The 13,736-nt window shown below is 46.2% G+C and overlaps 1 protein-coding gene across 9 annotated transcripts in view; it reads left to right on the forward strand.

Moving 5' to 3' along the window:
- The window catches only part of LOC118398320 (sodium bicarbonate cotransporter 3-like), a 73,983-nt gene that overhangs the window by 39,202 nt on the left and 21,045 nt on the right, over positions 1-13,736 (forward strand). For 8 of the 9 annotated variants that reach the window (XM_052470608.1, XM_052470606.1, XM_052470602.1 and 5 more), the window contains 5 exons: positions 641-779; positions 1,478-1,638; positions 1,914-2,102; positions 3,169-3,549; positions 12,417-12,535. In XM_052470608.1, coding sequence (XP_052326568.1) covers positions 641-779; positions 1,478-1,638; positions 1,914-2,102; positions 3,169-3,549; positions 12,417-12,535 — 989 coding nt within the window. The remainder of the gene's footprint in view (positions 1-640; positions 780-1,477; positions 1,639-1,913; positions 2,103-3,168; positions 3,550-12,416; positions 12,536-13,736) is intronic. The other variant, XM_052470610.1, reaches the window with a different exon arrangement.

Here is a 13,736-nt window from a genome sequence, read left to right on the forward strand (position 1 = left end):
AGTGTTAGGTCTCCATGTTTCAGCCAATCTGTCCATTCATTCAGAGAGAGTGTGCATGCTGTGAATGGAGCATCACTCTTAAAGGCAACCCCGGGCCTCCAGGAGCAAGCAGTGACACTGATGGAGGGGGAGTGTGTGTGTGTGTGTGTGTGCGCGTGTGTGCGTGCGTCTACATCGTGGTCCATGTGCCGCTGGGCCGAGACAGCAAACGCAGGCACCACCGCCGAGGCCACAAACACCACACACGCACACACTCACACACAGCCCCAACCGCCCGGGGGAAAGGGATAGACGGTGGGGAAAACAGCACAACATGACAATTTGAACTGTCTGACTGTCGTTCACTCTCTCACTCTTTTTATCCGTCCAATATCCATTCCTCTTCCAATGGTGAATTTTGCTCCTGGAAATCTGCTGTTATCGTTGTGGTGATTCCCGCCAGCTTCACTCTAGCGCTCTTCGTTCACATTGCCTGTTACTACTCCCACACACACCTGATTATTGAACATATTTATTCCCTCTTTGCAATGCAGAGGAATTCACAGCGGTCCATTCAGAAGCTCAGCGTTGGATCCTGCTCCTCCCACCCTCTCCTCCAGTCCTTGTCTCTATATCTCTGTATCTCCCTCCCCCCCTCTAGACACGCCCTCCCAGCGGGTGCAGTTCATCCTGGGTACGGAAGATGATGACGTGGAGCACGTCCCCCACGACCTGTTCACCGAGCTGGACGAGCTGTCCTTCAGGGACGGGAGCGCCACCGAGTGGAAGGAGACAGCCAGGTAGGTCACAGCCCAGCCCAGGGTCCAGCTTCCACACTCCAGAGACCATGTGACTTCATCATGCCGTTTAATGTTCGTTCAGGTCTAAATTCAGCAGCACTTTATTGATTAGTTTAACTTTGCATCTTGAGAATTTTGAAGTCGTCTTCTTGACTGTGGTAAAATATTCAGGGAAACCAACCTTTTAATGGCCAAAACTGTAGGCTGGTAAACTGTGGCCTTTTTATAACCTTGAAATTGTCTTGCGGCTGCGGGGGAACAGAGAACTATGAGATAGTGACGTGTCTTGTGTGTGAGTGGGAATGTGTTATCATGAGTAATGGGTAAGATTGACAGAGCTCTACTGCCTACAAGTCTGGCTGTGAGTCAATCTAGCTTAGTCATCCTCCATAGCCATGGCATTATCACCATCCCAGACAATGTCAGCCTACATTCACGGCTCAGACACAAATACACAGCAATTTACCTCTCTTAAAAAAAAACTGGTTAAAACTGGTTCCAGTCTGACAGGAGGTAAAAGCCGGAAAAAACGCTATCAAACTTTTTCCATTACCTCTCAGAAGTGAACCACTCAAGGGAATGCAAATTGTCTGATATGTTCAGGCCTGGTCTTAGTCAGCATTGGGGAAATTTGATTTAGATTTTTTTTTATTGTGTGTGCTTGTCTTGTGTCCGTGTCTGTGCACGTGCGTGTTTAGGTGGCTGAAGTTTGAGGAGGACGTGGAAGATGGAGGGGAGCGTTGGAGCAAGCCCTACGTGGCCACCCTGTCTCTACACAGCCTGTTTGAGCTGAGGAGCTGCATCCTCAACGGAACCGTCATGCTGGACATGAGGGCCACCTGTATCGAGGAGATTGCAGGTACATTCATATCAGAAGAGTTTGTGTGTATGTGTGCATGTGTGTACGCTCATGTGCATGCTATTTGATTATTTCGATTTGTGTATGCAAATGATAAACAAGGCAATAATGAAAAGTTGGTTGAATAAGGTGAAACTGAATTTGTGTGTGTGTGTGTGTGTGTGCGTGCAAGCTCATTTGCAAGTGTGTGTGTACCAGTGGTGTAAACCTCCAAATGAGCAACGATACAAGGCAATACAATGCATACATGTGTGTATTTACATGTGTGTGTCCAGACATGCTGATTGACGGCATGGTGGCGTCAGGCCAGCTGCAGGAGGAGCTGTGTCAGAAGGTGCGCGAGGCCATGTTGAAGAGACACCACCATCAGAACGAGAGGAAGCTCAGCAACCGCATCCCGCTGGTGCGCTCAATCGCAGACATAGGCAAGAAACATTCAGACCCGTTGTTGCTTGAGAGACACGGTGAGATTCCCCCCCCCCCACTCCCCCCCCGCACCACGCACAGTCCATTTCTTTTTCCTCGAGCCTCGAGGGGGGTTCAAATAATCTTTGCAATCCTTGGTATTCCAATAAAGGAACGGTGACAACATCTCCCACATACACTCTTAGGGAAAAGCCTTCCAAAAGGGTTCTTTGGCTGTCCCCATAGGAGAACCCTTTTTGGTTCCAGGTAGAACCCTTTTGGGGTCCATGTAGAACCCTCCCCACCACCACCGTAAAGGATACATCTGGGTGAGGATGGTGCGTGTGGCTGGCCTGTCTCAGGGTTTGCCCTCAGAATTAACAATGGCTTCTACTCTATGTCGGAATGGTTGGGGTGATGCTCTTCTTGCAGTTCGAAATGTTTTGTTTGCCTGACCTTAGCATGACCTTAGGGTGTGATGTGTACGATGAGTATGGTGTGTGACTGTTTTATGTGACTGAAATAACGAGCTCGTGCTACAATTGTAATGCTCTCTGGTCACTGTCCTACTGTCACATTTTGTTCTATTGAATGCATTGAATGCAATGTTGCCCGGGTATAAAATACGCGTGAAATGTCATATGTTTAATGTGCTACACAATCATAGTAAGTTATTGCACAACTTGGACAGACATGAAATATGTCTGGTTTTGCGTGTGGTTCTGTATTTGTATGCACAATATACTGTACACTGACACTATGCTAACCAACCCACATCTCTTCTCCTGCTTGCAAGCAACTCTCTACCCAAAATGCTCCCCCTCAGTCTGTCACTGTGTGATTGGTGAGCGGACAAGCCTATTGGTCTGTTTTGGACACCTCCCCTCTCTCACTTTTCCCCTGCAAGAACCTATCGCCTCTGTCTCTCTTTGACCACACTCCTCCCAAGCTCCCACCAACTTCTCTCTCTGCCCCCAGAGAATGCACCCCTAAAACCACCTCTCTGATGACATTCTCCCTCATATGTTCCTCCTCATACCATCCTCCCCCTTTTTCCTCCCTCCTCCCGTTCTTCTCTCCCTCTTTTCCCTTCTTTGTTTTTTTGTTGTCTTCCCACCGCTACAGGGGAGGGCCTCTCTGCCTCCCGCCACTCCCTGAAGCCGGGGGCCTCCGTCTCCAACCTGTCCCAGAGGCGAGAGTCCCGGGTCTCCGTCCTCCTGAACCTCCTCCTGCCTAACTCCTCCTCCTCCACCTCCGCTGGGGGGCTCTCCCCCGGACCCTCGCCCCTCACCACCCCTCAGAACACCCCCCCTACTCCCCGCCGCTCCCCAGACCCTCCCCGCGCCCCTGGCCCCGCCCCAGTCCCCCAGGCCATCCCGGAGGTGGTGGTGTCACCGCCTGAGGACGACGAGTCGCCACCCAACGCCATTACAAAGGATGAGGAGGCGTATACCAATCGGCAACCGTCGCTGCAGACTAGAGGGCTCCAGCAGCTGCCCTTAGAAGGCAAATATCTGTGTAGCCTGCCAGTGTGAGTCACGGCTTGAACAGAGAACACTAGCACCAGCATGCTGGCTGTGCCCTCCTTCACCTACCCGACTACAAATCCATGACAAACCCCCCCCAGCAAGGTTCACTTTTTATACCCCTCCTCTGTTAACTCAACAAGACCTCCCACTGTTTCCCTCCACCTTGTTCCTTTCTTGCATACCTCTCTGTCTGTGTTTCTCTAGTTTAGTCTTATCCAATACATTTCTCTGCACTCTCTCCTTTTCCCTCATATCTCGCTCCATTCCTAGGCTATTTATTGTTCACGTTCCTTTCTCTCTCCGTCTATCGCCACCTTTCTTCATCCCAGCCCTCCCACACGAGCCCCTACCTTGCTTGGCTTGGTCCCTCCACTTCTCTCTGCTCAGTGTGTGTGCATGGCTCTCCTCGAGAATTTGTTTCATCATTTACCATACCATAGTTCTGCAGGGTCCGACATTAACAATGGCCAGTAAAAACATGTAGAGCCAGTGGGTCTCCTCAGTCACTGGGCTGACCGGGCCAGTAACTTTTCAGTGCATTCTGGTGTTCCATTTTGACATTTACCTGCTATGTAATCTCTAATGGGCAGATCTACGGAAACATAACTGGTACCTTAGAATCTGTTGGGAAGGAGTGGGATGTGTGGGATAGCAGGGAGCAGTAGTGCTGGTGTTAGGGTTTTTCGTCACTGGTTATTTGGACAAGTCACGATTTCGTAGGTGAGGGAAAATCCGACTTGCAAAGGAGAGAGGGTGGAACTCGTCGTTCCGCTCCTCGTTCTAGCATCGTTCTAGCATCTGGATGGCAGTGATGTACTGGGCCGTACACACTACCCTCTGCAGTGCCTTGCGGTCGGAGGCCGAGTTGTTGCCATACCAGGCAGTGATGCAACCAGTCAAGATGCTCTGGATGGTGCAGCTGTAAAACCTTTTGAGAGGATCTGAGGACCCATGCCAAATCTTTTCAGTATCCGGAGGGAATATAGGTTTTTTCGTGCCCTCTTCACGACTGTCTTGATGTGCTTGGACCATGTTAGTTTGTTGGTGATGTGGACACCAAGGAACTTGAATCTCTCAACCTGCTCCTCTACAGCCCCGTCGATGAGAATGGGGTTATTCTCGGTACTCCTTTTCCTGTAGTCCACAATGATCTCCTTTGTCTTGATCCCGTTGAGCGAGAGGTTGTTGTCCTGACACCACACGGCCAGCTCTCTCACCTCCTGTAGTCTGTAATAGTTTACAAGCACTGCCACATCCGACGAGTTTTGGAGTTGGTGTAGTATGATCCTGTATTGACACTTTGCCTGTATGATGGTTCGTCAGAGAGCATAGCGGGAATTCTTATAAGCTTCCAGGTTAGAGTCCCGCTTCTTGAATGCGGCAGCTCTACCCTTTAGCTCAGTATGGATGTTGCCTGTAATCCATGGCTTCTGGTTGGGGTATGTACGTACAGCCACTGTGGGGATGACGTCATCGATGCACATATTGATGAAGCCAGTGACTTATGTGGTGTACTCCTCAATGCCATCGGAAGATTCCCGGAACATATTCCCGTCTGTGCTAGCAAAACAATCCTGAAGCTTAGCATCTGCTTCATCTGACCACTTATTCATTGACCGAGTCACTGGTGCTTCCTGCTTTATATTTGACTTGTAAGCAGGAATCAGGAGGATAGAATAATGGTCAGATTTTCCAAACGGATGGCGGGGGAGAGCTTTGTACGTGTCTCTGTGTGTGGAGTAAAGGTGGTCTAGAGTTTTTTTCCCTCTGGTTGCACATTTAAAACGCTGGTAGAAATGACATAAAATGTAAGTTTCCCTGTATTAAAGTCTCTGGCCACTAGGAGCGCTGCCTCTGAATGAGCATTTTCCTGTTTGCTTATGGCCGTATACAGCTCATTGAGTGCGGACTTAGTGCCAGCATTGGTTTGTGGTGGTAAATAGACAGCTACGAAGAATATAGATGAAAACTCTCTTGGTAAATAGTGTGGTCAACAGCTTATCATGAGATACTCTACTTCAGGCGAGCAAAACCTTGAGACTTCCTTAGATATCATGCACCAGCTGTTGTTTACAAATCTACATAGACCGCCACCCCTTGTCTTACCAGAGGCTGCTGTTCTATCCTGCCGATACAGTGTATAACCCACCAGCTGTATGTTATTCATGTCGTCGTTCAGCCACGACTCATTGAAACATAAGATATTCCTGTTTTTAATGTCCCGTTGGTAGGATATACGTGCTTGTAGTTCGTCCACTTTATCATCCAGCGATTGTACGTTGGCCAATAGTACCGATGGCAAAGGCATATTAGCCACTCGTCGCCGGCTCCTTACCAGGCACCCTGATCTTCGTCCAGATCAAGATGAGTAATCTCTGTTCTGATGTCCAGAAGCTCTTTTTGGTCATAGGAGATGGTAGCAGCAACATTAAATCAAATCAAATCAAATCAAATCAAATTTTATTTGTCACATACACATGGTTAGCAGATGTTAAATGCGAGTGTAGCGAAATGCTTGTGCTTCTAGTTCCGACAATGCAGTGATAACCAACAAGTAATCTAACTAACAATTCCAAAACTACTGTCTTATACACAGTGTAAGGGGATAAGGAATATGTACATAAGGATATATGAATGAGTGATGGTACAGAGCAGCATACAGTAGATGGTATCGAGTACAGTATATACATATGAGATGAGTGTGTAGACAAAGTAAACAAAGTGGCATAGTTAAAGTGGCTAGTGATACATGTGTTACATAAGGATGCAGTCGATGATGTAGAGTACAGTATATACATATGCATATGAGATGAATAATGTAGGGTAAGTAACATTATATAAGGTAGCATTGTTTAAAGTGGCTAGTGATATATTTACATAATTCCCATCAATTCCCATTATTAAAATGGCTGGAGTTGGGTCAGTGTCAATGACAGTGTGTTGGCAGCAGCCACTCACACTGTTAGTGGTGGCTGTTTAACAGTCTGATGGCCTTGAGATAGAAGCTGTTTTTCAGTCTCTCGGTCCCAGCTTTGATGCACCTGTACTGACCTCGCCTTCTGGATGATAGCGGGGTGAACAGGCAGTGGTTCGGGTGGTTGATGTCCTTGATGATCTTTATGGCCTTCCTGTAACAACGGGTGGTGTAGGTGTCCTGGAGGGCAGGTAGTTTGCCCCGGTGATGCGTTGTGCAGTCCTCACTACCCCAGTGGAGAGCCTTACGGTTGAGGGCGGAGCAGTTGCCGTACCAGGCGGTGATACAGCCCGCCAGGATGCTCTCGATTGTGCATCTGTAGAAGTTTGTGAGTGCTTTTGGTGACAAGCCGAATTTCTTCAGCCTCCTGAGGTTGAATAGGCGCTGCTGCGCCTTCTTCCACGACGCTGTCAGTGTGAGTGGACCAATTCAGTTTGTCTGTGATGTGTACGCCGAGGAACTTAAAACTAGCTACCCTCTCCACTACTGTTCCATCGATGTGGATAGGGGGTGTTCCTCTGCTGTTTCCTGAAGTCCACAATCATCTCCTTAGTTTTGTTGACGTTGAGTGTGAGGTTATTTTCCTGACACCACACTCCGAGGGCCCTCACCTCCTCCCTGTAGGCCGTCTCGTCGTTGTTGGTAATCAAGCCTACCACTGTTGTGTCGTCCGCAAACTTGATGATTGAGTTGGAGGCGTGCGTGGCCACGCAGTCGTGGGTGAACAGGGAGTACAGGAGAGGGCTCAGAACGCACCCTTGTGGGGCCCCGTGTTGAGGATCAGCGGGGAGGAGATGTTGTTGCCTACCCTCACCACCTGGGGGCGGCCCGTCAGGAAGTCCAGTACCCAGTTGCACAGGGCGGGGTCGAGACCCAGGGTCTCGAGCTTGATGACGAGCTTGGAGGGTACTATGGTGTTGAATGCCGAGCTGTAGTCGATGAACAGCATTCTCACATAGGTATTCCTCTTGTCCAGGTGGGTTAGGGCAGTGTGCAGTGTGGTTGAGATTGCATCGTCTGTGGACCTATTTGGGCGGTAAGCAAATTGGAGTGGGTCTAGGGTGTCAGGTAGGGTGTAGGTGATATGGTCCTTGACTAGTCTCTCAAAGCACTTCATGATGACGGAAGTGAGTGCTACGGAAGTGAGTGCATTATGAACAAAATAAGTTACAAACAATGCGGAAAAAAACAAAAGCATGGTTAGTTTAGGCCCCATAAAACGGCAGCCATCCCCTCCGTCGCCATCGGAGGGGATGGCTGAGATTACCTGCCGTGTTGCAGTCTTGAACACCATTGAAGACTACACGCGGAAAAGTCATGCTTTTTGTATTTGAGAAATATGATTGGCCATTCATTCAACCACCCTGATCGCGACTCACAACTTCTCGAGCAGTACATAAGTTGAGCCGCTCACGCGGCACACGCGAGCCGTCCAGAGTAAAAAGAAGAGCTCACCAATCCATTTACGTTAGGGAAATTGATTTACAAACGTCAACCTTCAATAGTGAACATGCTAGCATTTATGGCAGCCCTGCCCCACCTCTCTGATTCAGAGGGGTTGGGTTCAATGCAGAAGACACATTTCAGTTGAATGAATTCAGTTGTATGACTGACTAGGTGTCCCCCTTTCCCAATTAATGCAATTCTAAATCATTATATCGCTAGATTCTATTACACAGCGTTTTGATACATTCCATAATAACCAAATGTAGCCTAATGCTAGCTGAATATAGAGAGGAAACCTGCCAACCTGTAGGTTCTGCTTAGGCAATGCATTTTAACTACACAATGTCCGGGCCAGTAGAAATTCTGTTCAGCCCAGTAGATTTTTGGGCAACGGTAAGAAAAAAAAGATTTGGATGGACCCTGGTTCTGTGATATTTCTGTGTCCACTTTTTCATTGCAAACCTTTTTTCCCCCATTCAAGTCCTAAGATGAAACCTGAAGGGGTTTAATCGACTGCACATTTTCCATCCCTTGAGGGCCTGTGTAATCCAGTCAGTGTAAGAGTTGAGTCGCCAGACTCGCCACTATGGCAACAGGTCTCATATCATGGCGTATCCTCCCAGCTATAACTGTCACTGCTCTGCATGACTGTCCTATTGTGAATATACAGTCAGGACAGACTTAAACAATTTAAAAACATCTGGTCTTTTTCCAGAGCAGCATTGTTTGGCATCTCTCCTCCATAATTCCTGAGTATAAACACACAGATGTCTCAGAGACGTTTTCTTTAAGAGTCTAGCTCGAGACTCCTACGTGTGCAAATAGCATGCTAAATATAAAGCCAAGGAGTGGGGTTGGGGTGGGAGGGTTGTAAACGTTGGCACGTAACTCTCTCAGTCCCACTGTCATCCACCGTGACTTTTTGTCTTCCCAGAAAAGAGCTGAACTGGAAGGTTGGGTCATGACAACTGGAGACTGCTGGTTTGGAGAGAAACATGAATTAAGGGTGGAAGCTGGTGGTCTTATTATAAGTACTTGTGTGGTTCTGTAATCTTCCATTACTTAATGTCTAGAGTGAACGTTGCATTTGAATCCCATGCTTGACGACATGACACCATTTGCCAACAAACGATATGCTACGTACTTCACCTCGTTCTGAGTATCGCTCATTTGAGTTTGAATCCCATGCTGGCATAGACAGGCGGTTAAGGATGATTTGTTGGAGCTTTTAGAAGCAAACAATGAATAGAACACCCTCCCTACAATCAAAGATGGGGAGGTTTGATAATGCTGTGGGGTTGCTTCGCTGACTCTGGTACTGGGGGCCTTGGTACGTGCACAAAGCACAATGAACCTGCAGATTAGCAGTTATTTGGAGTGCAATGTTCAACCCGGTGTCCAAAAATTGGGTCTCCATTGAAGGTTGTGGGTCTTCCAGCAGGACAACGACCACCAACACGCATTCCAAAAGCACCCAGGGATGGTTCAAGAGAGATGATGGACTGTAATGGAGTGGGCGAGAGAAGAGGTCAGATCTTAATCACATCTAACAACATATGGCGAGGTCTGAAAACAGCCGTTGGTGGAGGGCACCCCCTCAAACATTGAAGTATTAGAGCGGTTTGCTGCTCAAAAAAAAGTAGGACAAATGACCCGTAAAAGGTGCAACAAGCTCATTGATGGCTGCAAGAACATTTGTCTGCAGTTATCTTGGCCAAAGGCTGTGCAACCAAGTACTAGCCTCGGGATACCAATCATTTTGTCCATGCCATTTGTCTTTATTTTCTCAATTAAAATGATAAACTTGATATAGTTTACAAAACTAAAATTGGTTCTGCAATGTTGAATGTACAAAACAGTGTACTGCTATTTCCATGACAGACTGACCAGATGAATCCAGGTGAAAATCCACTTCAATCAGTGTAGATGAAGGAAAGGAGACGGGTTAACTTCTTGCTACGAGCAATCTCGTATCCGGGACCGTAATTATAGCCTCAAGCTCATTAGCATAACGCAACGTTAACTATTCATGAAAATCGCAAATGAAATGAAATAAATATATTGGCTCTCAAGCTTAGCCTTTTGTTAACAACACTGTCATCTCAGATTTTCAAAATATGCTTTTTCAACCATAGCTAAACAAGCATTTGTGTAAGAGTATTGATAGCTAGCATAGCATTAAGCCTAGCATTCAGCAGGCAACATTTTCACAAAAACAAGAAAAGCATTCAAATAAAATCATTTACCTTTGAAGAATTTCAGATGTTTTCAATGAGGAGACTCTCAGTTAGATAGCAAATGTTCAGTTTTTCCAAAAAGATTATTTGTGTAGGAGTAATCGCTCCGTTTTGTTCATCACGTCTGGCTAAGAAAACCCCCCGAAAATTCAGTCATTACAACGCCAAACTTTTTTCCAAATTAACTCCATAATATCGACAGAAACATGGCAAACGTTGTTTAGAATCAATCCTCAAGGTGTTTTTCACATATCTATTCGATGATATATAATTCGTGGAAGTTTGGTTTCTCCTCTGAACCACATGGAAAAATGCATGCGGTTGGAGATTACGCAATAATTTTGACGGGGGACACCAAGCGGACACCTGGTAAATGTAGTCTCTTATGGTCAATCTTCCAATGATATGCCTACAAATACGTCACAATGCTGCAGACACCTTGGGGAAACGACAGAAAGTGTAGGCTCATTCCTTGCACATTCACAGCCATATAAGGAGACATTGGAACACAGCGCCTCCAAAATCTGGGGCATTTCCTGTTTGAAATTTCATCTTGGTTTCGCCTGTAGCATCAGTTCTGTGGCACTCACAGATAATATCTTTGCAGTTTTGGAAACGTCAGTGTGTTTTCTTTCCAAAGCTGTCAATTATATGCATAGTCAAGCATCTTTTCCTGACAAAATATCTTGTTTAAAACGGGAACGTTTTTCATCCAGAAATTTGAATTAGAGCCCCCTAATGCATAACTGGTTAAATACGTATTTTTTAGCCTAGAGGCAATTGAGACATGGATTGTGTATGTGTGCCATTCTGAGGGTGAATGGACAAGACAAAATATTTAAGTGCCGTTGAACGGGGTATGGTAGTAGGTGCCAGACACATCGGTTTGAGCATGTCAAGTACTGCAACATTGCTGGAAACAGGAAATAATTTATGAAAAGTGAAAGGGTGCCAAATTATTTGGCCACAACTGTATACAGTACACCTACTCACATTTTGATTGCCGGATTCTCTGGTAAAAACTATCTAACGAGATGTCTAATGCCACAGTACCACACATAACATGTAGTGCCATCTCTTAGTATGCAGATGAAGACAAATTATCATTAGAGTCAGACGTTTTTGCCCTCAGTGTGCCCCTGGTTTTGGAATGATATGATTTGATTATTTGTACTCGTTTGCATATGGACCATGGCCTGAGGTCCAGCGTGGAGCCCGCATTCCGGGCTTTATCTTCCTGAATGAAGCGTGTCCGCGGATGCAACCTCCGATAATCCCTGTCACTCCCAGGGGCTTTGTGAGGAATGTGAGCGATGGCGCTTCTGTTCATGCCAACATGGCGGCCTAGTAGCCCGCAGGGCCGGGTGACAACAGGTCACAGGTCAAGGAGGACCACAAGGAAATTCACCCATTCATATTCATTTGAACACTCCTCCACGTTCTAGGTGATTGAGACAGAGGGAGGGGAGTGTGTGTGCATGGTTGCTGTGTTACAGTTCATTCGTTTCTGTGGTAATTTCCTCAATGCATGTCTCCCTCGCTGAAGTGCTGGCGTTTCCTGTGTACGGCTCACCTCACATGGCTATAGGGTGCATTGAAGTGGGGAGGCGGATGCGCAATTTCTTGAACCCTTATCACCGCAGGCCGTAATAAATGTTAATTATGTTAGCAATTTGTTAAGGTCTTTGAGAGTGTATAAATCAAACTATGTATATTATATAGTATATTATACTATATACTATTATATATGCATATGTAGTCTGGGCCTATACAGAGAGCCTATTGAAAAATAATTGCAAATAATTTATCAGAGTTATTTCTGTATACATTTTCAATAGAAGAACCTGTATTGTGTTTTGATGTTTTGCAAACTCTGCATTTACTGTAAATTATATATGAAAAACACAGTATTATCAAATGTAGGCATTCTAATGTATCCACGAGAATGCACTGAGCAGCAGGTACCTCGGTCCTCCAGAGCTGAAATTTCTAACACTCTTCTGCCGCTATCCCGTCTCTGTCTGTCTGTCTGTCTGTCTGTCTGTCTGTCTGTCTGTCTGTCTGTCTGTCTGTCTGTCTGTCTGTCTGTCTGTCTGTCTGTCTGTCTGTCTGTCTGTCTGTCTGTCTGTGTCTGTGTCTGTGTCTGTGTCTGTCTGTCTGTCCTTTTGTCTTGTCTTGTCGTTGCAGGGCCATTGATGTCCACGCACTCTGTCCCCAGTAACCTGGACAACAGCAGCAAGACCGGAGACAGGAGGCCCTCCAGAGCTGGGGTCAGTAAAGAGAACAGCAGTGTGGACTTCAGCAAGGTAATCCCTGCTACTGGGCAAAGGACCCCCCCCCCCATCCAAGACAACCATCATCAATCACAGCCCTTACTCTCTGAGCATAAGAAACTTCACCCACTCCCTGCGTGCTAGAACCAAGAGCCAGTCTCAAAGTGAACTGTACATTGTTTAATTCAATAACTGAGCTTGGTTACAGTTTTGCTCAGTCGCTTTGGTGCATTTTTCACATCATCCCTAACATGTGCAAAATAATAAGTGCATTTCTCAGAACAATTTGTACAAACTGCAATATACAATAGTTAAGTTTCTAAAGCTAGTCAGTCACTAAAAATCCTTAGTACATCTCTCAAAAGTAAATATTCATGCCAATGATCATGTCAGTGTCATCAGAATGATAAGTCATTGAGTCATTGTTCACGAACAAGGTCATCAAAATGTTTAGGCATGTTGTCAATGTAACTGTGTACTTTGACAGTATTACCTGATGTAAACTTAGGCTACAGATTGGATGACAGTTACTGTATTGAAAATGCACAAGGCTGCACTTCTATGGCATATATCAATTTCAACAGTACTTTTTACATATTACTGTATGTGGGTTATTGATTGAACGAGACTGGACAACCCAAGGGGCACAAAGGAAAAAAAACTAAATTAGAAAGAAACACAGGAAACCACCCATAAGCCACAACTTTGCCCGCAGCACTGTTGTGCTGTCTCTACACATCCAGATGTTCCTGTCTGTCGGCCCACATATTCTCATCCACATCACACCGGATATTTTCCCTTCCAATGCAACGTGGAAAGAATCTTTTGGAATCCCTTATCCATCCTCTGCAGGCGTCTACTGTGATGTCCTCACATGCTGCATCCATTGCAGCCAGCAGGGTCATCTGTGTGTGGCTGACGATCGTACACCTCCATGCTAAAAATAACTCCTCAATTGGGTTAAGGAATGGTGAATAAGGTGGGAGGAATTCCATGAGCATCCTCGGGTGGGTCACAAACCATTGCCTTATGATGTTTGATCGATGGAAACTCACATTATCACAAATGACCACATACTCTGGCAAATCCTCTCTAAACACACCCCTCTCATCATCAGGGATGAGAGCCCTGTAGAGAGTCTCTAAAAAGTTGAGTAGATGCTGGGTGTTGTATGGCCCTATAAGGGGGATATGGGTTAGGACACCATGCTCCGAAATAGAAGCACACATGGTCA

The sequence above is a fragment of the Oncorhynchus keta genome, chromosome 19 (genome assembly GCF_023373465.1).
Source record: "Oncorhynchus keta strain PuntledgeMale-10-30-2019 chromosome 19, Oket_V2, whole genome shotgun sequence".
NCBI lineage: Eukaryota > Metazoa > Chordata > Actinopteri > Salmoniformes > Salmonidae > Oncorhynchus > Oncorhynchus keta.